The sequence below is a fragment of the Tachypleus tridentatus genome, chromosome 3 (genome assembly GCF_004210375.1).
Source record: "Tachypleus tridentatus isolate NWPU-2018 chromosome 3, ASM421037v1, whole genome shotgun sequence".
In the NCBI taxonomy this organism is placed as follows: domain Eukaryota; kingdom Metazoa; phylum Arthropoda; class Merostomata; order Xiphosura; family Limulidae; genus Tachypleus; species Tachypleus tridentatus.
In genome coordinates, this window is record NC_134827.1 from 98,207,900 (window position 1) to 98,234,024 (window position 26,125).

A 26,125-nucleotide genomic window follows, 5' to 3' on the forward strand; every position below is an offset into this window, starting at 1 on the left:
TGGATCAGATGATGTACACTGTGACATACTGCACCATCTATCTCCTGCTTCTTTTGATATTCTTCTAATTGTTTTTAACAGGATCTGGCAGGAGAATGTTTTTCCTAATGCCTGGCACCAGGCTATTATCTTACCTTTCTCTAAGCCTGGGAAATATCCAAAGATTCCTTCAAACTACCATCTAATTGCTTTGATGAGCTGTCTCTGTAAAACCTTAGAGAGGATGGTTATGCTTGTCTTGTTTGGTTTCTTGAATCAAACAACCTCCTCTTGCCCACCCAATGTGGATTTCAACGACAGCACCACGGACTACATGATACGACTTGAAATGTCAATCAGAGAAGCATTTCTCAAATGACAACATCTTGTATCAATATTCTTTGACATTAAGACTTATGACACAATATGGAGGTATGGCATTTTGTGAGACCATATATATGGGTTACGTGGCCATTTACCCATTTTTATTAAAAATTTTTAATGGACATGACATTCTAAGTTCTTGACACTTTCCCATACTTTTCTACAGGAACCTGGAGTCACTCAGGGCTGTGTTTTGAGTGTTACACTTTTCAGTATAAAGATTAATACCATAACTGAACAATTTCCTCTCACTGTTGCAAACGGGTTCTATGTCGACAACTTTCACATCTTATGTCATTTCTCGAACGTGAGATATATTGAGCGGCAACTACAATCTCCTCTCGATCGTGTACTGAAGTGGACCATGGCAAATGGGTTTAATTTCTCTCTCTCTAAAACCGTTTGCATGCACTTTTGCCGCCAACGGGATATTCACCCTGATCCTGAATTCTGTAGCGGTGAGATTTAACTGCCTGTGGTTCCTGAAACCAAGAAAAAAAGAGAGAGTGTTATGGAAGCTTCTTTGATCAAGGCCATTGAATGACAAAGGTCATCTTTTTTTTTTTCTTTTGCTGTCAAAAAGTGGTTTAGGGGCTTATTGTTTCACTGCCATATTCTTTGACCTGTCCTTTGCTCCATGTGTTTTTATTAAGTTGTTAAACTATTTACAGGTCTTTTTCATTACCTTGGCATTGACTATTATATGATGATTGCCTTATTCTGAATATTTCTTCTACTTATTTTTGTACACACACACACATGCATTTGATCACCCAACTGGTGAGAACTTTAGTGAGGCTCTCTTGTCTGCTTAACTGGCTTATGTGTTGTTGGGACTCCTTGGGAAGGGATGATTTTCTGGCTTGGGATTTGTTTGCTCATCTTCCCTCAGAGAATTATGGGTTGCAGCATGATTACATGACACTGTATTTGAAATCTGCATCCAATTTTTTTTAGTCCTCAGTGAATATTACCAAGTTGCATAATTACCTGTGATCCCTGGTCCAACCTTCCACTTCTCCTGATTTTATTGTTGTCTTCTATCCTCCTTGATCCACACCTGATCCTTTACCCATGTCTCATCCTCCTCTTTCCTGTACCTGTCATGAATGTTATCAGTGACTGACCAGTGGGGCAGGTCCTCCATGGACCAGTATTCACTCTTTTGTGTACATTTGGGAGACCTTCCCTATAAATTAATGGGTTCTCCAGGATTTAATGGGGATCTCTATCTTCACTTTTGGTCTCCTTTCCCTTTTTTTATCTCCCATTCTTTTCTCTTCACCATTAGATATGTTTTTTTTTGTCTTCTTCTGTCTGAGGATGCAAGAGAGCTTCTTCTCAAGGATGCTATAGAGCCCATAATTCCAGTTTGACCAGGTTTTTATTTTTTACTTTTTGTAGTCCTTAAGAAAATAAGGGTTTGGAGACCTGTTATTGAACTTTTCTATTTCAATCATTTTTTGATTTCTGTCATTTCTCTGTGGAATCTTTTCTGTCTTTTTGTTGGGGTTTCACTCCAGTTCTGTGGATGAACAAGTTTGATGTGGTAGATGCATATCTTCCTGTACCTTCATATCTTTCATAACTTTGTTTTCTGGGTTTATTAATGAGGGGTATGTTCCAGTTATGGGCTTTTCCATTTGAAACTTGCTTCAGCTCCTTACGTGTTTTGTCAAGTAGTCAGGGCCTTCACTTGACATCATTATTTGTTGGAACTCTGGATTCATCATTACATTGATGACTAACTTTTTCTTACTACTTCCCATTTGAAATGTTTCCTCCACACTAATTTCTTCCTTGAAGAGATGGCTTGGATAGATTGTCTGTTCAAGGTGGTGAAGTCCTCTTTGTAATATCTGGTTTGTTTGAGGATTTTCTTTAATTCCCATCTCAGTCAGACCCAGCCTTTTTCACTGCATCACTTTATGAGGAGTGTGTTCTAGTTCTGGGATTTTCCATTCAGGTTTGCTTTGGCTCCTAATGTGTTTTGGAGAGCAGTCACCTTCCTACAACTGTTTGCAGGTAGTGAAGGGTTATATAGATGTGGGATGATGTGGGCTTGAGCAACCACATCTTGCTTTCCTAATTTCTATTTCTATACGTATTATTTTGATTTTAAATTCTATTGCTATTCCTTTATTTTATTTTTTTTATGTGAGCATAGCAAACTGAGTTTAAGACTGATAGACAATGTATCCCCACCACAATGCGGGTGCTACTTCCACAGTCACCTCTGAAACTAAGGTTGAATTTTATATCCCACATTATCACTTGTAACCTGCAATCCTTTCAATGAATGCAGTCTTTTTTAATTTTGTTTCAGTTTGTTTTTAGTTGTAATCAACTAATATAATTATTCAGAGGTTTGGATTTGATGTTTTTAATGCAGTCCTTCATTTTGATTTTGTTTTAATTTACTTACCACTACAAGTAAAAAAAAAAAGTATATATAGTACTGTGTTTACATGTGATTTGGATTCATGTATATGCTGTTCTCAGTCTGTGTGTCTGGCTGTGCTCTATTGTATATATTCTTTTTAGTCATTTGGTCATTTTTAGTCATGGATGGGATGTGGAACCTCCTCTAGTCGTTTTGGGCTGAGTTGGGAAGAAAATCATTCTAATGTTTCCCAAGACCTTTTTTCATCAATGATTTGGTCCTTTGTGCTGCCTATTTCATGATACTTCATTTCATTAGGGGCAAAGGGCATACCTTTTCCTGAATTGGTATTGACGGGGTCCCTCTCATGTGGGATTTCTTTCATTTCATGTGCACACTTATTGAACATTCCATGGTTGCTTTCTTTGGTGAGTCTCTTGCTTTCTCTGTAACACCACTACCTCCACCTGTTCACTTTGAGTGTATCAAAACACACCAAAAGTGAGGTACTCAAAATGTAATACAAAGGGACCCAGCTGCTCTGGTAGTGTGTGTCATGCTCCTGTCGGTAGAGATTTGTCACACAAGCTGTGCATGCTAAATGTTTAGTTCGAACTGAGGGTTATAAAGGCTAGTTTGTCAAGTGAAGAAATTTTTTCATAATATGATAGAAGGCAGAAGAAGAATTGTAACTCAAAATAGATTTTTGACAGATGTGTTTGTTGATAGGCTGAAAGTTACTCGACAAAGAAAGACTTTTCATGATTCAAGTAGCAGTATGAATTCAAAAAAATTTAAATTTAAACTAAAAGTATACTAAAACTCAAGAAATAAAATGATATACAAGTATGAGAAACAAACATCCAAGAACTTGGAAGTAAATTGGAAATATTATATTTATAAATTTGCCACAGGTATTTCTACTTAAATAATGAACTTTGGATAGAATTTTTTTGGAAAAAACTTTATGAGCAGTAAAACTGAATGACTAACTGATACACAAATTTAAATCAAGATGGTTAATAGCAAAAGTGCTACATGTAACATGGAAATCATGGAACAGTAGAACAGCTGCTACGTGTAACATGGAAATCATGGAACAGTAGAACAGCTGCTACATGTAACATGGAAATCATGGAACAGTAGAACAGCTGCTACATGTAACATGGAAATCATGGAACAGTAGAACAGCTGCTACATGTAACATGGAAATCATGGAACAGTAAAACAGCTGCTACATGTAACATGGAAATCATGGAACAGTAGAACAGCTGCTACATGTAACATAGAAATCATGGAACAGTAGAACAGCTGCTACATGTAACATGGAAATAATGGAACAGTAGAACAGCTGCTACATGTAACATGGAATTCATGGAACAGTAGAACAGCTGCTACATGTAACATGAAGATCATGGAACAGTAGAACAGCTGCTACATGTAACATGGAAATCATGGAACAGCAGAACAGCTTTTGAGAAAGAGTAAAAAAAACTGTCATATGCAGAAAAGAATTCATTAGAAATAATAAAACTGTATTTTTATGATACTGCACTTTATAAATTTTAAGAATCTGTAAATAACTTTGACTTTCCCAATATTGTGATATTTATGTCACCAGGTTAGGTTTTAATTTTCACATTCTTTGGTGGAAACTGTAAAAGACAAATTGTTTTTGAAGTGTTCTTCATTCAATTAACTGTAAAGGTTTTCAAGACAAAGAAGGTTCTGTATTTCTTTGATCAGCAGTAACAGAATGGTTTTGTATTTTATTGCCTAATTACACAAAAACATGTACTCTTTTGTTGTTGAGATATTTTAGGCCTTTTAGGATATTTTGTGGATCATTTTTTACTTTTGTTTTCCAATTAGCCTTGTAATCATTGTATTGTTGGAGTAGCAGAATGTTTGCCCCTCACAGCCACGTGTGGGTTACAGGAGCTACAGAACAAGGCCATTCATTGGATCGGGAAGTATTTTGTCAGGATATGGACACAAAAAGCATTTGCTTCTCTTCCGAATGAATTCCTCGAGAAATGTTACAAAAGTGCTCTTCAGAATTTAGTGAGTATTTCATTACTTTTTAGATTAGAAATTTATGTATTTTGCTTACAAATAAAATTATTTTGTTTGTACTATTTTGATAATATTTATGTGAAGAGTATAAAAATGATGATTAGTAGATGTTTTGTAGTTTCTCTTTTCGTTTTCTATTAGTAGGGAAAGACAGTGGCAGTGTGGTGTATAATATTGTAGAATTTAAATGTTGCTGTTTTAAATGTAACCTGAACTTGAAGAAACTATGCCTTATTAGAGGACTGCTTTTTTTTCCCCCAGTCGGTTGAAACGACAGTAGAGATGCTACTTAGTTGTGATCGTCTGATGACTTCACTTCCTCCCTTTAAGTGGACTGAACCAGTTTTTGGCTTAGTGACACGTCTTATTGAAGATTCTATAAGATTCACAGCTCTCAATTTTGATAAAGTGTTGACTAGTGATGGATTTTTAGCTTTAGGAAAGGTAAGATATTTTATGTTTCTCTTTTCATTAATTTTTAGAAAGTTAACTTTAAACTGCTGACAAATGTTCCACTCTTCAATACTTCACTTTTCTCACTGTTTGTGCTTCACAATTTGTTCAAGGAACTCTTTAATTTATTGAAAAACACTCCAGTCTCCAACAGTTCATTTTCCTCAATATTTGTGGTTCACAGTTTGTATACTGCAACAAACCAACTCATTACGTGATGTGAATCACCCTCTTGATGTTACCTGTTTTTAACATGGTGGATGAATTCTGAAATACACTTTGGCCTTTCCTGTGCCAATTCTGCATTAAGTTTTATAACTGTTATTGCATCTAATTGACTTGTTGGACACAAAATGTACTTCTTATTGTATAGTTTGGAATTATTATCATAGATAAAATAATAGTGATGTGTACCTGGTCATCTCTTACTGTTTGAAATGAAACATTGTACAGAAATCAATCTATTATCCCACAAATAACTATTTCAAAACTGCGTATTGTTCATAAGTTTAGTGGTTACCTCTTAAAAATTAAACAGGAATGTGTGTTTTCATTTTTTGTATGAAATAAAAGTTGTCCATGAAGGTTAGTGCTTGGCTTATTTTGAAATTCTTGATTTCTTAAAAGTAAATGTATTCTTATTTGAAACAGTTTAGAAGGTTTCAGAGTCTGTTAGATCAGGCAGTTCATTTAATTTTTGTTTATATTCATACAGTGAAAAATAAAATAACTTAGTTATAACTACTAGTAGGTGACAAAATAACAGAATATGAAATTTGTATTAATCAGTAAACCAACTTACATCATATTTTTATTGTCAGAATCAGTTTTTACAAATAATTTTGTAAAATTTTATTTTATGGAAATAAATTGTATATTTTTTTTGAACTTGTGAATTCGTATTTGATCTATTTTAATCCACTTTTAAAGTGTTGCAAAGCGTATTTTAACTATTCTCTTAAGTTTTTATGAATTCTTCTAAGAATGACCTTAGAAGAAAATGTATTTATTTAAATTACAAAAAGGAATGTTACTAATATTGCACAGTAAAACTTACACTGAAAGCATCAAGTGTTTTATAGATGTTTTTGGTTTAAGGGTCGGAGTTGGAATGTGACAGCTGTAGAGGACAATATCTCTGCAGCAGTAGGAAAGTTATCTCCAAATGTTGCTTGCAGTACCTATGTACAGTTAGGTCATTTGCTCCTCGTGGCAGAGTCACAGAACTCCCAGGGATTAGGAGATTGGACGCAGGTTAGATCATTCGTGCTGTGTACATAGAATAGCTACTTGATAATGTGTTATCGTAGTGCAGTTGAACTGCTGTAGTATTCAGGTCCACTGATGGCCATCAGGTAGGTGTACAATTGATTCATCTCCTCCTCTTGACAAAATCACACAAGTCCCAGGAATTAGGGACTGAACATAGGTTAGATCATTCTTGTTGTATACTTAGAATAGTTACTTGATAATGTGTCAATTTTTGTTAAACAGCTGTTGTTATCAGGTTCTCTGATGCCCATTAGTTAACCCTTTCACGATCATTTAGGGTTCGAAGGCTATGTCATCGCATTTGTTGACTTGCATTCAAACTTTTATTGGATGACTATTTATGAATTTATATCAATAAGTTTGGAATGAAATTGTAGATTATAATTCAAACTTTAATATTATATATGAGTTAACTTCTTAGTTTAAAAGTAAATATTAAAATAACATATCTAAATATAGATTTTAGTGAGTCACATGGTATGTTAAATGCAGCACTGTTTAAAATTAAATATTTGTGATGTCAAAATACTAAGTCTATACTTTCATACAAATTAAAAACTTAAGTTACTAATATTATCAAGCTAGAATAAAAAATTAGAACCTCGTATCTTTTTATGTTACTGAGATTTGGTTCATGTACTGAATCACACAGTGACCCTGTTCAATTCTTTCTGTTTTTTGAAACAGTGTCTTGTATACTCTTACCACAGTATATTGCATGTGAATAAACAATCAGTAGCTTAGAATGTCCTCTAAGGGGTTTTCTCAGCCATTTTAATCTGTGAAAAGGCTAAGAAGGTTTTAAATACAAGTTTTCAATGAGGTAAGTGTTGTTTTTAGTCTGCTCAAAGCCTGATATTTTTTAAAAATCTACATAAGCTTTAGTTACCAAGCTTAATAAATTATATTGGAATTTTATGGTATCAGTGTAGTTATATATAATTTTTTGGCTATTCAACTGTATGTGTAAAACCTGCAAACAGATTTTTGTTTGATATCCTCCATGTGCAAAATTTTAAAGGCACTGTGTTCAGTAGCGACTGAGTGCAAAGGTTGTAGCAAGAAGAGATAATTGTTTGCTTCATTTCTTGACTTATTGTTCTATATTTTAAGAAAAATAAATTTAATAATTTATTTCTACAGTAATAATCTGTAAACATATGGTGTATAATAATTGAAAAGTGACTGTATTACAAAATAGTAGTCCACTAAAACACAGAGAAGTCTAAAGGTCAGTTTTATATTACTGGATATGTGACCTTAGTGCATGTGCACTGCATCAGTGAAGTTGTGTAATGTTAGCTAGATGTGACTGTAAGGTCAATATAAGAAATATATAGCATTATGAGACTTAAGCTACTTAGACTAAACATTTGTATTTTTGTGTTATAATATGTAGTCATTCTAGCATGAAAAATGCATAATTTATTCTTCTTTCCTAATTTTTTATGATGGTTACAAGGTTGGTCAAATGACAGATCCCATATAGTTAGAGTATAAAAAATAACATAAAATATAAAATCTTACTGAAAACAAACATTTGAAATGTATTTAGGAGATTTTAAAGATTATTCAGATAATTCTGAGATTTTTAAGGTGAAGAATAGTTTTTAATCATAACAGAAAATCACTTTGGCCTCAGGCTAGTAATGAAACAAATAGTATTTTCACAAACAAATCTTTAATAAAAATATGTAGTATTAACCTATTACATTGTGTGTTATGATGAGGTTACAACTGTAGTATTAACCTGTTACATTGTGTGTTATGATGAGGTTACAACTGTAGTATTGACATATTACACTGTATGTTATGAAGAGGTTACAACTGTAGTATTGACCTATTACATTGTGTGTTATGATGAGGTTACAACTGTAGTATTGACATATTACACTGTATGTTATGAAGAGGTTACAACTGTAGTATTGACCTATTACATTGTGTGTTATGATGAGGTTACAACTGTAGTATTGACATATTACATTGTGTGTTATGAAGAGGTTACAACTGTAGTATTGACATATTACATTGTGTGTTATGAAGAGGTTACAACTGTAGTATTGACATAGCACACTGTATGTTATGAAGAGGTTACAACTGTAGTATTGACATAGCACACTGTATGTTATGAAGAGGTTACAACTGTAGTATTGATTTATTACATTGTATGTTATGATGAGGTTACAACTGTAGTATTGATTTATTACATTGTATGTTATGAATAATGAAATGATAAAACTTGTAAATAACATGTTACGGTTTGAATTATTGAGCTCAAGTTGGGTTAAAAAGTAGGTATGTACTTCACAGAATTATAAGAGAAGTTTCATCAACTTGAGTTGTATTTTTCTGTTTTTGTCTGAGTGTAGTATGTAATAAATGTTGTTGATAAAGAATTAAACATATGTGAAATGTTTACAGAATTTTATCAAACATCTCCATCATCTTCAAAGACTGTGTGAACGGTTTCTGATCCAACATGCAAACCTTGTGGTCCATTGTTCAAACTGGAATCTTCTGCCTCCAGAATCTCAGAAGAAAATCAAAGATTGTAGGATTTGTTTTATATATATTTAAATCTTAGTGGAGCTTATAAAGCTTTTTTGTATTTGAAGTTTTTATACTTTTTATGAGATGTCATGTTGATGTTAAATATCCTACTTCATCAGTTTTACTTCATATATTGAGCTTTAAAAATATTTTACAACACTAAACTTTGAAAACATTTTCATGTAAGAAAATTGTCTGTGTGAAAATTTTTTGTTTTAAAACCAGAAGAAATAAAACCTCTTATTCAAATTTGTGAAATTTAAATAGCAGTATGGTTCTTAGTTGTTTTTTTATTATTTTTTATGAGCATTAAATAGTGTGAAACAAGTTTGAAATGTATTTCGAGTCCCCAGTAATCTGTGAGTACGTCTTCCATTTTAAAAATGGAAAGTGTTAAAATGCTGCATTTACTGCTTTTTGTATTTACTACTTTATATGTTCTCAGGAAGCTCAAAGTTAGGTTTATGACTAAAATAGTATTTACACACATTTTCCATTTAGCACCCTGAAAAAAGTAAATAAGATTTTCTTTAAATAATAGATAAAAACAATATTGTAGTAATTTACTAAACTTGAATTCCAATTTGCATTTCCAATAGTGTATTTGTTCTGCAAAAATAAACTTTTGTATTACTGGGTTCTTATCATTTTAATCTCTGAAAATAATATCCCAAAATTAATTTGTCTGTTTTGTTACATTTGCAGAAACAACCAAAGCATGACAATGTTTTCCTCTCTGACAATAATCACAACATGTATATTCTTAAATAATAAAGCCATGCAATTTTAATTACAACTGCTACTTAAGTTGAAAACTGGTGATATTTGACTGAATTCATTGAAACAATGTAAGGTAAACAAAAATGTGAGAATCACACCCATCAAATTATCTACTGGTATAATTTTTTTAAATCGAAACTTTATGCAGTATTTTCACGTTTCAGCTGCAGTTATTGTGATTGAATTTGAAAAGCCAACAGCACCACCACCACAGCTATCAAGCTTACTGCAGGTGAGGTTTTGATTCAGGGTGAAATGCCATTTCTTCTGAATGATAAAGAACCATTACTGCCAGCTGTGGATATTTGACACAAAACAAGTTCTTATTTAATTGTAATTTTCTATCTGCATGGATTATTATCACATGTGAATGCATGTATTAATAGAATAAATTTCATGGTTGATGTTACTTCTGTGTGTTAGGTGTTGAGGAAGAACCTAGACATTGTATTTTATTTATCAACACTTTTGCTTCAGGTTTGTAAAAAGTTGCAGGTTGTTTTGTGAGTTTAATATTCAATTAATGTACTTTATTATTATTGTATAGCACTTGGCATTAATATACAGCTAATAATCGAAGTTTTAATGTTGTATACATTTTACATTTTTAATTTTATAAGGCAATATTAAAAAATTCTCAATTTCCCCTGGTGTGAGAATTGTGACATTTGATCTCTAAGTATCCCCTGTTCTCTAATTTATTTACCACCCATTCAAGGAGTACGAAATTTAATGTAATTTACTCAATATAATGTGTCATTGCTCAGACAAAGCATATTTTTATAGCCTTCAATCTTATTGGGTACAGAGCTATAAACTAGAAAATTTGACTCCTCTTGGGCCCAGCATTGCCAAGTGGTTCAACCTGAGGATAAAGGATTTAAATCCACATTCCACCAAATATGTTTGCCTTTTCAGCTGTGGGGCATTATATTGTGCTGGTGAGTCCCACTATTCATTGATAAAAGAGTGGCCTAAGAGTAGGCTGGGTTAGCACAAATAACCCTCATGTAGCTTTGTGTGAAATGTAAAATAACAACAACCAGACACCTCTTTCACAAAGTGCCAACAGTTCTTTCTGGCAGTTAATAATATATTATTTATAACTAATAGAAAGATAAGGTGTTTATCTTTCAAATAATACGTTATATTATGTTGCTTTTTGGACAGAGAAATTTCACTTTCAGTTCAAACTTTATTCCCAAATGAAACACATCTACAAGCTTAGTTGAATTTTTAATGGCTCTTGTGATAGTGATAGGACATTATCTGCTTTTGCTTATTTTTATTCTGTGTTTTTCTTGGACATTATTTGATTAAATGAAAAAAGTATTTTTTTGCAGTGGTACCATTAATATAAAAGTAAGATTGATTTTATTGACAGTAAACAAAAGAAGAAAAAAAAAAGATTTGGGGAATAAATCTATTTCTTGTTTTGCATGTGTATCTTTTGTTATAAAAGTAACTAAAACATAAAAATGAGAAACTTTTTAGGTAAGAATAGTTAAATAATAATAAAGTTTCATGAGAGATGCTTGCAAGCAACTTGTGAGTAGTCTGTTCATTAGGTAATTTCATATGGTAGCATGAGCTGCATGTTCACCTGGTAATTTACTTATGTGGGCTCCCTGCTAGTGCAGCGGTAAGTCTAAGAAGTTACGATGCTAAAATCAGGGGTTTGGTTCCCCTCGGTGGGCTCAGCAGATAGCCTGATGTGGCTTTGCTATAAAAAAAATCACACACAAAGCACATTAATTATGTGGTGGGAATATTAGCTAGACACAATTCAAAGTGAAATAAATCATAATTTAAGTACAAACAAATGTATACTATCATGTGTTTAAAGCTATTCAAGGTAAATAAATGTTGTTGCATGTTACAATATGAAGTCAATCTACAGAGAAAGAAAGGGTATTTTAGATTTATCTCACTTTTTGTTTTTGTGGTTACGAGGTTGGTCAATTTGGTTAACTTTGTATAGAGCAAGGGTCGAGAAAATAACACATGAAGTATAAAGCTTTACTTGAAAAAAAATTTAAAATTTACCTAGGAAGTTTCAGAGATTACACAAATGGTTTGTTTTGTTTGTTTTTTTTAATTTTGCGCAAAGCTACACAAGGGCTATTTGCATTAGCCATCCCTAATTTAGCAATATAAGACTAGAGGGAAGGCAGCTTGTCATCATCACCTACTGCCAACTCTTGGGCTACTATTTTGCCAACAAATAGTGGGATTGACCTTCACATTATATTGCCCCCATGGCTGAGAGGACAGGCATGTTTGGTGCAATGGGGAATCAAACCCACAATCCTCAGGTTACGAGTCAATCACCTTAACCATCTGGCTATGCTGAGTCTACACAAATGGAATTTGAACTTTTCTAGGTGAAGAATGGTATTTTTAATCTTAACCTGAAAATCACTTTGCTATTGAAACATTCAACAACGTAACTACATATTTATGGAGAAGGTTTTAAGTGGAAATACTTCCTTAGAATTCTAATATTTTGTTGACAAATTACTTTTATTGATTACTGAAATCTTGCAAAGTTTTCTTGAAATACACAAAACATATTAGAAACTATAGTACAAAAATTATAAAGGTAAATTTGGGGTCTCAAACTAGGCTGATTTGGCCAAGTTAGAGCGCTATTTAAGTCCATTATTCTGATAGAAAACTCACCTTTAATCTCAGGATTAGCTATTCTCATTCAGTGCTGCCCTCTACATGCGAACTTTTGCTTTACTCATGCCACAAGCCTTGCTCTCCCCACTTGTCGAAATTAGTATATTCCAACATGTCTCTCATGCAAAGCATCATGTATTATCCATCAATCAATATTAACATAGCATGCTCATGTGATACATACAACTCCCTCTACAGACCTCACTGAACTTCCACTTATCATTTGAGTCTGGACATGCATTTATTTATCGATTGCTGAATTTTCCTCATGAACTCGTTCATTTTAAACTTGAATTGATTTGTACAACCAGATAATTTTTTCGTATTTATTGATTAATTCATGTCTTTTTATTTCTGCTCTTGAGTATTGTGAGACATTTTTGTGCAATGCATTCTGAAATTCACCTTCTCACTTTGAGGGTTACAATAGTGACTAGTGATTTTTGTAGGTCTCAGGTGTGGGCAATCCAATGATGGATTTATCTGCTCTCATGTGTTGGAAGGTTGAGTGCTACAGGATCCAACCTTTCTCTCAGGACTTTGTCATGGCTCCTAATGAAACTACTAAGGTTTTGTTAGCTGATGAGGACTTTGTTGGTGTTTTTATACCTCTAGAGTTTACTGATCATTTCCATTCCCAACTTGAGAATTCTCCTAGGCCTAATTTTATCTTCTTGGAATTTCAGTCTCAGGTTTGAGTTGTTTTACTCTTGTTACCTATCTTTTTTCACCCTATTCTCTATTTTACAGTTCCCTCATCTAGTTTTTCTTCCATCCTTTGATTATCTGGTTATTATCATTCTTTTAACCTTGCATTTCTGTTAGGAGATTAGTTTGTCGAGCCTCTGAGGACTTTGGATCAGTTTATCCTTTCTTACCATTGGGTGGACTATATGTTTTGTTGGTCATCTATTTGATTTTTTTAAAACCTATTTTGGGGACAGATCCTGAATCTGCTGTTAGCCTTACACATACCCTTCTCAGTTATCTTTTTTTATTCTAAAGCTCTCAGAGGATCTCCATAGATATCCTGAAGAATTTTTGCCAACACCCTTCACTTGAGATCCTTCAGTTTAACTTGTACTTTGTCCTCAGCTCTGACTTTGTATGTTGTTTCTTGTTGTTGGAACCTTCTTGGTAGGGATTTGGTTTTGACTCAAGTCATTTTACCCTCCATGTATCTTAGGGTCTTACATCTTTCTTCTTTTCTATGGCTTTATGTATTTTTTCCATTCCAAGATTTTCTCAAGCCATGAATGATGTTAGCCTGATGGCAGTCTACCCTTATCACTTTTACAGCCCATTTGTCTCTGTTAGAACCTCATGTTCTACCCATTTTCCCCAACCCATCCCTGTTCTCTCAGTTCTGGTACTTCTTTTCATTGATTTCCTTAATGAAGTAACTTTTGTTGCCACCAGTACCAGTGACTACCTTGAGGATTCTGGTGCTATAGGAGCTCGACTGTTGGTATTTCTACCTCGCTGACTTCCTTTAAGTGCTAAGTGACCAATAAATGCAAAGAGTTCTTTTGGAAGGTTTCATTATCCAGATTCTTTCCACTTTCTGTTTCTCATTACCCATTTCCTTTCTTTCTCCTTGAGATTCTGTGACATGCTTATGTCTGTCAGAAGCAGATCAGGGCTTACTTTGCATCAAGCAATTGAACCAGTTCACTATCCCTCTTGAGATTTTTCCTTCTTTGTTGTTTTATTGGGGATTGACAGCTGATTACCCATTTTTTGCCTCGACTGCTTCATTGCACTCCTGAGACTCATTATGGAGTTTTTTTTCCACCCTGAGATAAGTGTTTTCACCTGGTGATAGATGCTATTAATGGCTATCTCTATTGCCTACCTCCACATCCCATTATCTCTTCAGTTTCGACTTTCACTTTCGTTTGCTCAACTCAGGGTGGCTTGCCCAGTTTGAACACTTTCTTTAGATTTGCCTCAGCTCCTTAGGTGGTTCCCTTCATAAAAGCTTTTGCTCATTATTTTTAGGCTTTGGGGTTTTGATTTCTTTATTACACAGATGTATGGTTTCTTTAAGCTCACTCCAAGCAGGAGATGACCACTTGCACTTATCACTTACTTTCTGTAGCATCTTTGTGGGTTTTTTGTTTACATTAGAAAGGTTCTTACTTCGACTTGCCTAATCCCTTGCATTTGATAATTTTCTTTGACACCAACATCAATCCCACTCTACCTTCTTTTTTACATCTCCATTCCATTCAATTTTTTTTAATCATCTCCTCTTGGCTTGGTCACTTACTGCTTGTGATGGAATCTTGCACAAGATCCTCTTTTGCTACCATTTACCTTTCTTCTTCCTTCAGAAACAACGTGCAGTGATTACTGAACTAAGCCCATAAGACAGTTAGTGTGCCACTGTCTTCTCCACATCTGGTTACACATCTCATAAACACTTTTCTTCAGGGTTGGAGGACTTAAAGCAGTCACTACGAAACTTTTGGCCATCAATCTGCAGATGAGCCGGTTTTTCTTATTGATTTTTTCAGCTTTCTCACAGTTTGTTAGGCATTAAGTTGCTTCCTTTCTCTTACCTTTCATCATCTGATAGTAGTTCTTTCAGACAGTTCTATGATAGTCACTCTTATCAACTATGAAGTGGGCATCTGTTCCAGAGATCTCTGTTTTCAAACTTTGGATCTTCTATACTGGGCCAATGCATGTCACATTCATCTTCATACCCTACTTAATTCCATGTGTCTTCCCATCCAATCCGGCTTCTCACATTTTCTCACGCTTCTCATCTTAGTAGTCTCTTGCAAGAGATTACCCACTTTGGTGCATGAATCATGCTTAGTATTTTCATCTCCCACTTTCCTCATCAAATTGTGCTTTTGTTGACATTGGGGTTTTGTCTTCCACCTGGGGTTGTGCTCCAGTCTTCGATATGACCTTGACTGGTGTTGGTGTTTTGTTCATTTTCCTCTTTCTTTCCTTTTATCACATGGATCCCACCTTGTGGCCAGTGGTGCCTTAACAGGTATTTTTTAATTTAAAATTTATACTGTAAATCATGTAGATTTGTGATCTATAATTCATGGCTCTGCATGTTCATCTTCGAGATTGGGTGTTCCACAAGATTGATGGGAGGTTATCTACTTCATGATATTGCTTCATGAACATGTTCATTCCAGACCATACTACCCATGCTAGGTAAAGCAGAAGCAGATATTTGCCTGTTCTTGACATGCCTGGAGTGAATAACTCACTATGGTCTTCTTGTCAAAATAGGGTTTCATAGTCACCCATTGTATTATCTCTGGTAATGATGTTCCTATGGACTCTCCAAAGAATTCTCACCTTCATTCTTGTCACTTTCCATTTCCAAGCTGCTTTGGTGGTGGATTATGGAGGAACCCTCCTGAATAGGTTCCTCAGAAAAGTAGGCTATAACCATTCAGTTCAGAGTTGGGCAGTGGTGTTTTGCTGGTGTATGTGCAACATGATTTTCACAGAAGTTGATCCATCCCCTCGCTGGTGGATGTGGTCTCCTGAAACTGTTTAAAAAATCATAGGAACTGATCCATTATCAAACTAGTGAATGTGGCCTCCTACCATTAATTTACATATAAAATTGAGTTATCCATTACCTTGCTAGATGATGTGGCTTCCTGTTGCACGTTCCATATCAACTGTAGTTGATCCTTTGCATATCGAGTTCACCTCCTTTGATTGGGAGCCCTTGGTTTAGCTTTGTATGGACATTGGTTCCCAACACTGGAGCATTGTATTTGAGTGAACCAATCAACATGAGTCCTCACACAAGTTGAATCCATCCTCATGATGCTGGGTGGCCAATCACAAATTGCTGTAGGTTGTTGATGCTTCTGTAGTACCCAGTAATTGGGGAGGGTCTTAATTCCCAGTTAATGGGTTGGAGGTAAAGATGGTATGATCCTCATCCTACTCTTGTGTGGACATTGGTAATCTGTAGAGAGTGTTTTGAATGTTGTTAATTTGCCAAGTATGGCCCAACTTGCCTTAGTAATTCTACACCTTGGTGAAGAGTACACCTGGTTTTGAAGTAGTGCTGTTTCTTTTCCCTAATATCCAGATCTCTTTCTCTCATGGTCAGGGGTATCCTTCATACATTATCAGTAGTGCTTCTGTTATTATTCCCTTGCATCAACCCTCCTCCTTTTCATTGTGGGATTCTAAATAACCTTGTGAGAAAAGGTAAGTACTGTATCGGAAGTTATAATTTTCATATGCTAAGTACCTACTGATAAGTACTGTACCTTCTTTGGTGCTCACATCTTCTGCCAGACTTTGAAGTGAAGTAAAGGAATGCAGAAGGAGTCATATGCATCATATGAGTATATTATTGGTTGATGAGGAGAGCACAAGCTTGCAGCATGCACAAGTAATATATGAAGGGCAAACTTACTACTGGTTCACACACAAATTATTTTAATAAGTGACAAAATCTAGAATGTAAGAGTACCTTGTTCATTTCCATTATGATACTTTTAACTCAAGTTATAATTATAGCATTGTTTAAATATATTTCTACATTTGGATATGTGCCCTAAACACTTGAAGACATGAACAAGTTGTCCTCTTATATCCACTGGTGTTTTAATTGTAGTCTTTGTTGATCCATAGAGATATATATTAAAGTTTTAATAGTTTTGTACTGCTTTGCTAAATAAGTTAAAAATGTATTAATGGGCATTATATACTTAATAAATGTGCATGTTTACAGAAACAGTAGAATTGAGTAAAAAAAAATGTCTTTTAACTGTGTAGAAGTTATTTGTATAAGTGAATATCACATGGTTTAGAAGGTGTGCTACTAACTGAACATTAAGCCTGAGTTGGTGAAGCATTTTTTTTTAATTATATTGAATCTATTATGGCATATGTTGGTAGAGTAAGCCTCCATAAAACTACGAAATGGCAGATGTAGTTGCCAGCAAATAAAGGTCTTGAATAATGTATACTTTTATTGCACAGAAATCCAAGAAGACTCGAGGGGAGGAGATGTCTTAGATTCCAGTGATAAATATGCTACATATCCCGTTAAATCAAAAAATAAGTTGAAAAATGGTCCAAAACAGGGAAATGAACTGTTGCCTAAGCAAGACACAACATCAGTTGCTTTGGAAAATAATACGTTTCCTGATGAGGAGTCACAAAACATAAGTGATGTTGTGACATCCACAGTCCCTGCAAGTTCTGAGATGGAATGGTCGATGACTGAATCCTGTCATGAACAAGAGGTAGCTAAAAACTTGAGGAATAAAAAAGAAAATGAAAACAGTGCACCTTCTCCAGATATTTCTATGACAACTTCTGCAACATCTGTTGAAGATTTTAGCTTTAGTACATCTGTCAGTGCTGAAAGATGCTCGGATCCAACACTGTCAGAAAAGTCTAGACAACAGACTTTTACAAGTGAAACGGATGAAATACTGGAAGGTATGAAATCTGATTTTTGAATTTCATTGATCTGTACAAGGCTTATAGAGTAAATGAGACAAGCACGGTGTATGTGTGTGTGTATGTTCAATTTTATTTTATGGTGTTGGGCATTTCTACTGTGTAATAGAAAACATAGATATATTTAAAACATTGCTTTGAAAACTAAAGTTTTGGCTTAAAGCTATTTAAATTATTTAATATAAAGACAATATTGAAAAGAAATACTATTTTTGTTTTTAACTTTCAAATCTCCAACAACTAATGTGTGAAAGTATGCCTTTGGATATAATATTTTATCAGTTTAATAGTTGGTGACTTAAGTATTCCTTCTAGATAATTCTTGTTTCTCCCCATACCAGTGACATCTGGAGCTAGATTGAAGTCTAAACTTAATGCTACATCACCTACGAAAGATTCTTCTACTTGTAGAGCTAATCTAACTGAAGAAACTAATACTTCAAAATATCGTCGAATCAAACTCGGAAGTGCTTCTCCATCTCGCCTTCCTAAGAAAACAAGTGGTGCCCTTTCTTCACCCGCTGGTAAGAATAGTCAGGTTGCAAAGGTTTCTCCTTTCACAGTAAAGCAGGATACCAGACTTTACAGCTCAGATGGTTCCGGCCAATTTTTGCTTTCAGAAACGAGATCTGTTGTGTCACCAGCTAGTAGTTTTTCTCCAGTCTCCTCTGGAGGAAGTGAACTTGGAGAGTTAGGAAAGGACTTAGTGACAGAAATTGATGTGGAGTCAACCTTGGTTAATCATTGTCTTCAAGAGGCAGAGTTGTTAGAGCAGGAACTGCAGAGAAAGCTTCAAAACCAGCATCGTTCTGTCAGTCGCGATAAGGCAAAGGAGGGTGAAGAGAGGCCTGTCATGAGTGTGGGTGTCTCTGCCAGTGCTGAAGCTGCATCTCCTCATAAGTACCCTAGCAAATTTTCAAGAAGAGCTCCAGCTAGGGTTTCTCGCGAGCTATCAGCTCGTAGGAGCTCTGCCTCCTCTGCATCAGGGGCAGTGATTCGTAGTGTATCTGTAGCTACTCCCTCATCACGAGCTGGGGTCCAGAGAAAGAAACCACCCTCCCCAAGGGTATCACGTTCTTCAGATCGAATTAATGCTCAGTCTTCTGAAAATGCAAGATTGAGCAGTTCAGTTGACCACTTACCATTCTCATCTCGCATTACCACTGCTTCTCGTGTAGCACTGCGTATCAGAGCAGCAAGCAGAGAAAAAATAAAACGTGGCACACCAGGATCCAAATAAACTTTTATGCTGTGGCTTTGATATTTGTAACATTTAATGTCCAATTAGATTTCTTTTTACATATTTCAGGTGAGTCTAACTTCTTCACCTTTGGTAATAAGGAAGCAACTTGTGATGAGGATATCACTAAGAAAGAATTTTCATTAAGTCCTCTTTTACAGCTAGCTATAATCAGTAACAAAAAATAATACATACAGATATTTCCTTGTCACTTATCAGTAAAAAGATGAATTTGTTTTAGTATTAAAAACTATTTTAAGTTCAAACAAATAGCTAGAGATCACTAACAAATATTATTTGATGAATTAAAGCCTTTCACTCATTGATTAATTGCCAGTAAATAGAATTACTAGAATGCTTGCAACCACGTTTGCAAATAATGTAGTATTTATATGAGCATATATCCAATATATAAGATGTCAAAAACAATATGGGTTAGTTTATCTTCTGTACTATTGAAAACAAAACAATTCATGCACCAGAAGTAAATGACAAAGTTCATTATAAAATTTGAGTTTCTTTTAGATCCTACTAACTACTTGCTCAGTTGCTAGGTTTCTGAATATATTTCATTTGTTGTGGAAAGAAAAACAAATTATGATATTTAAGGCAACATTATGATGCCCATTTGCTGATTAAACATGTCATAGTGTGGACTAAAAAAAACAGTATTAGTAACAAAACTCATCTTATTTATTGAGCTTGTCTAGGTTAGCCCTTTCCAATTAATTTGATGAAATTAATTTGGACAAACTATTTGTTGCTGCCATATTTTCAATTATTTGCCCGTATTTATTTGTGTTTTACTGTGTATTAGAACAGTGCTTGCTAAATGGCATTGGAATGCTATTTAGCTAATCTGTACTGGATTTATTCTGAGTTCTGTATCCAGTAATCTAGTCAGTAGAATACACTGTTTTCTACGTAGGAGAGTACGTTTTCTATTTGTAACCTGTAAATTGGTTTTGCTTATTGGTGTTCCATTTTTAGTTTGTGAAATGAATATTGAAAGTAATATTGATTGGGGTGGAATTAAAAACAGTTTTTCCAGAAGTGAAACTACTGACTCAGAACAGAGTATTTTGGACAGGGACAATGATGGCATTGTCTTATTACAACCTTGGGTAAGGTGCAAAGTAGATATTATCAAGTAAATCCTCCCTTCTCCACCGAGAATCAAACTTCATGATGCTTCTTCATGGAATATCGATAATGACCGTAATGGATGCATTGCTAATTTTTTCTGTTAATGTTGTATTAATGGACATGACAACAGAAGTAAACCGTCATGCAGCTCAATGTCTGTAATCATGAGAAAGGAAGTCTTCGTAACCTTGCTGCAGTCAGTGGCATTCCAGAACAAATGACGATATCCACACATGTTTTTGGCATCATAATTTTACAGAGTATTGTGTGTAAACCTGAACAGCAACTGTTTTGAACCAAGAATCTTTTCATTACCACAGTTCCCTCTACTTTAAATTATGTCTTACTGAAGGTTTATAATGTTGAAACAATACGTTCGTTTCTCTGATAATGACACTTGTAATTCAGAAATTCATCTAAATCCAAAGTTGCTTTTAAGTATCTATGTTAACAGGAAGATTGCCGTCAACAAAAACTTTTGCTGCTCAGAGGACGATGTAGTTGAATGCAACGCAGTACATTCCTCTAAAAAAGGGCTTGATTTAACATCGAGATGTCCTCACTCGTGAAACAAAGTTAGGGTATATCTGTTCAAATCTAAACACACACAGGAAAAGGGACAATTGATGATGAAGTGATTATTGAAATCTTTACTCCACAAGGGTTACAGCCTAACAACAGACAATTTTTACACTTGTCCATAACTAGCAGACATGCCTATTTTCCACATCACTGACACATATGGGGGTAGCAAAATTATGTAAGAAAAAAAAAAAACTTGAAGAAAGGGGAAGTCGTAACCTCAAGCATGGAAAGGTCATTGTCCTGTACTCTCAGCTGTTCATAATGCTGGAATGAATGTTGAGAAAAGAAGTGAGGTAAAGAAGAAAAACACTAAAAGTAGTCATTGATTTTAAAGGCACCCTGGATGGCACTGAGAAAGTTGACCAACATTTATTACACCAATCCATTACAAAAAAGAAGCATCACAAAAAAAATCTTCCATCTCTTAGAACAGCCATTTTAGAATTAATATGTTTTGTATTCCAAAACAGGAGGTTAGAGGGACCATTCCGAGTACGAGATGGTGCTGATTGTGAAGATGATAGAAAAGTACTGTTCTCCCCAATTTTCTTCAAAGGAGACAGGACAACACCAAATTCACTTCGTTTAACAGAATGCCATTTCCTTAATGTTATAATACCTGCCACAGATAGGAAGATTAACCCATCAAGATGATAGATATTGCTAAAAGGGATAGAAAATGAGGCGAGAATGCTGATGATATATTTCAGATGGCAATGTTGAATTACTTAGATTTGTTAGCTTAGTCATTTCATATAGATGGATTGTATACACAAAGCTATTTATGGGAAAAATTACCCAAATGATAATTTTTAAAACTAAAGCAGTAATAATACATTTTATACTGCCACAAAAAATAGCAAAATATGCATTATCAGCATTGATGTATGTGTAAACAAACTTAACTTGGCTTTATTAGAGAAAATACAATCGATATTTCAACCTAACGATCTTCACACACAAGTTACAGTGAGTTTTGTTGTGATCCCTCCATTGCTGCAAGTATTCCTCAAAAGAAATTGTAACTGAAACTGACAACTGTTATATGTGTCATTCATTCCAGCTGTTTTCTTGATTAAGTGTATTTAAGGAATTACATTTTGTATTTGTTTGTTTTTTATTTGAGTAGCCGATATGCAGCTTTCTGAAGATAGGTGCTCTCATTTTTGCCTTATTTTCACAGTTATACGCATGACCTAGAGCAGAAAAAATCCCAAAAGGCTTAACACTAGAAAAATGATACAAACAATTTAAAAACTTTTTAAGGAAAAGTCCCTGCATATTTAGGACACTGTTTAAATTATAGTAAATCCTGAGATTAGATAACTTGGTTTTGTTCTCCTTTTTTCAACATTTAAAATAAAGTTACTTATCAAAATGAAAACATAATCTCACATTCAGTGTAGCTCTTACATTGATCAACTAAAAATTGAAGTTTTGAGTAATAACAGCTCTCATTTGTTCAGCTGGGTTCATCCCAGTTATGTTGGTGATATAGATTGTCAGCTAATGAGACTTTAGGTGGTTTTATTAATGGAAAAATATGTTGGTGTAGCACTTATAATCTCTCAATTTGAAAAACAATAAAACCTTAAGGCTATTCAACTTTCCTGCTAAGTTGACCACTGAGGTTTTCTTTATATTTTTGTGATGTGGACAAAAAAATTGTAATGACTTGTACATGTATATATCTGAAAATTACCCCAGTGTAGAGATGTGTGTGTGTGTATGTATATATATATATCCAAACTAATTCTCACAACTAGTACTATATGTCACTCATAGTAATACTTAGGAAGAGTATATATATATATATATATATATATACATTTCAGATGTTTAAGAAGGTAATACTTTAGTGAAATCCACATTCAAAATGATTTTATTGTAAGCCCTCTGCATGTAAGTTTTAAATGTTTGAATCACCAATGATTTAAGTGACCTGAAATTACAAAGTGTTTGATTTTGTGATTAATTACTGAATTCATTTGTATAATATCAAAAACTGCAACAAGTGAAAAACTTTATAAACTTATTTAAATTGAAAATGCTTAATAGTAAAACACACTGAACTGTCAGTCTTATTATTGTACATATGTGTTAAATATTTTTGGTAATTGGTGAAAAAGAAATCATAAACATGTTGTTCTGCTATATAACAGTGAATAATGAATTTGGTTAAATGTCATAATATTAGTCATATGCCTAAATTAATTTAGGTTACTATATGGTGAAGTGAAATGGACGCAAAACCCTGTAGTCTTACAATTGTTTTGTTTTTTCCATATTTCAAGGATGACATTTGGAATTACTTGTCTAATAGTCAAATACAACATATGTGTAATTTATTACTGAGGGAGAGATATGAATGGCATAAAATATAAAATGACAATCTTGCAATGTTTGTGAGCCTAAAAGACTGTTCCCATCAATAGATGTGATAAAGTTGTATACAATAAATCATATAACTTGTGAAATAATGAAATAAATATGTAATACTTGTTGAACATTTGAAATATGTGTAAACTCTACTTTCTTGTCATAATTACAGTGATTGGGTAATTTCTTGTTCCTGACACCATTATAAAACTTAATGCACAATACTGTGTAACTAGAGAAACTTTTGAAATTACTACTGTTAACATTTATGTTCTAAAATATAACAGTTTATGGCATATATTTATTGTTAGGTAGATTTGTAACTAATGTGGTTTGCTGGTGATGTAATGTTAATATACAAACTAAAATTGTTGATGAAAGATATTTTAGTGCTTGTAGAAAAATACTCCAGTTATACCAAGAAAGATTTTTATGAAAAAAATATTTTTTAGATGAATGAATATAATAAACTTTCTTATGACAAGTTTCATGAGAAAGGATAGAACATTTAGAATGTGAATAAAAAAATTTATAGATATGTAATATTTACACTTCCTACTATTCAATTCGTTAGGAAACAGGAGGTATGTTGTCTACCTGTGAATTTGTGCAGATAGTTCCATGGTAAGAAGATCTGGAAAGGTTTCGTTTTCCCAGTTAACGATTTTATCTTTTTCAAAATTAGTAAGTTTACGTTCTGTGAGCTAAAGTTAAACATGTAATAGATTGTGACTTTCCATTTTTGTTTAGGATTAGACTTTTTGAAGGATGGTTGTAGTTGCATTAATATAACAAGTTTGCAAACTTGATTCAATGTCTGATGGTTGAAGAGGATACTAAAGATCTCGTGTCTACTCTTTAATGTCTAACGAAACGTTACGTACACTTTGTAGTGATAACTTCTGTAGTTAGCGTTCTCGCTACAAGTACAACAAATGTTTCATGTTAACTTTAACAATAGATGGTAACCCTAACAATGTTTCAAGGCTTTTGTTGTATCTGAATAAGTACTGCTTCTCTGATGAGGAATATTTGCTTCTAAATCCACTGTTATTCTTCTTTTCATGTATAATAAACTTGTCAAAACATAATCCATAGTACTTTATTTAAAAGTAACTTGCTATTAGATATGATGCTATATACACACAATAAAGGGAATAACGTTTATAGGCATGGTGACTCGGTATCAACCTATATTTAATTAGTTTGTGTGTATTATCTTGAGAGTTCAATGATCTCGTGAAATTTTTAATTTGTAACTCATTCAAGAATTGTGTAATCCTACAAAGAAGTTACATGTGTGTATATATATATATATATATATATACACACAAAGCTTGCGTTATGCACTTGTGGCGTTTGTATTGGTCAGTACAAGTACTGGTTTCGTACATGAATTATGCATTATGCATCCAGTATGAAATTTGTTGTCTAATTCATAAGTAAATGGTTATGCAACTGTGAACAAAAAGTAAATTATTCTACAATGAAATGCTCTTATTGTATATTGAAATGTTTTGATAGTCAACTGCATGTCATTCTTTGGTCAGTTTCCAGTTCTAATGAACAGAAAGTAACATATTAATGGTGGGATGTTTTTCTATTAAATCAATATCAGCACAAAAATGAAAAGTTGTACTTGCTTGTCTTTGCTAATATATTAAATGAAATTATTTTGTTTAAACATTCAGATATTGAGAGTTCCTTACACAGACACGATTGTTTTTAATACGTTTATTATTTAGAATTTATTATTTATTTGTAAGTAGTTTTTTTAGGATAGTAATGAGATTTTATCTTTTGTTATACATGTTGTTGTATAGAAGACATTAATGCTAGAAATCAACGATCTCGTAACACCAAAATATTGAATTTAGTAAATCAGACACTTGACGTTTCGCTTTACATCCTCAAGAGCGTTCACTACAACACAAACTGAAAGTGACAGTACAGTTGGTCTACTTACTTACAATTTGGTGTTATAAGGTAACTTGTTTCTAGTATGAATTTTGACATTTACTAATTCGTTTTATTTAGCACAAAAAAACTGGTTTCTATACTATACCTTATATCATGGCTCTCTTATTTCTTTTGTATTTTGTGTTGCATATTTTCAGTTACTTGATATGTTTATATCACTGATGAAATTCCCGTGTGTTTGTTCAGGCTCACTATAAAATTCGATTAAGACAAACATAAAATAATCGGTTCTTCTTTTGTAAGTACTAAAGCCAATTTGTTTATTATTATATGATTAGATAAAACTGTACCATTTTCAATTATACGAAGGATATTTGCTTTGTTAGAAAAGCTATATAATTATCCAGAGTGCATCATAGGATGAAAGTTTACAATAACTGGAGAATTCAGATATGTTTTCAATTATTTGTAATTGAGTTTTTGGTATCTGTTTTACAAGTGATTATAAATTGGTTCGAAGTCATGTTTTGAAAATGAAGTCAAAGTTTAAAAGAAATTTAATTTTTCCTTCACATGTGCATTATTTACTTATGTTGATTTTGTTAAACATATTTAAGGCCGTTCTCCTTGATATTCAGAGTTTATACACAATATACATATTTAAGAGAGAAATTTAAAATAAATTTCGGGTCATTTATTTGTTTTGTTTTTTTTTGTATTAGAAATTATGTAATTCACATTTCGAAAAAAAAAGCAGGGTTGTAGCTGAGATGACGGGCCCTCCAAACTTTATATGTACAGTTAACTCGGCAGTTAGCTTG

At 33.6% G+C, this 26,125-nt stretch overlaps 1 protein-coding gene across 2 annotated transcripts in view; it reads left to right on the forward strand.

Annotated features, from left to right (window-relative positions):
• LOC143247568 (uncharacterized) overlaps positions 1-23,515 on the forward strand; it is a 48,526-nt gene extending 25,011 nt beyond the window's left edge. For both annotated transcript variants that reach the window (XM_076495849.1, XM_076495848.1), the window contains exons 7-13: positions 4,619-4,810; positions 5,084-5,266; positions 6,374-6,529; positions 8,969-9,098; positions 10,042-10,109; positions 17,549-18,013; positions 18,376-23,515. In XM_076495849.1, the coding sequence (XP_076351964.1) occupies positions 4,619-4,810; positions 5,084-5,266; positions 6,374-6,529; positions 8,969-9,098; positions 10,042-10,109; positions 17,549-17,584 (765 nt within the window). In that variant the 3' untranslated portion in view covers positions 17,585-18,013; positions 18,376-23,515. The remainder of the gene's footprint in view (positions 1-4,618; positions 4,811-5,083; positions 5,267-6,373; positions 6,530-8,968; positions 9,099-10,041; positions 10,110-17,548; positions 18,014-18,375) is intronic.
• Positions 23,516-26,125: the final 2,610 nt, after the last annotated feature.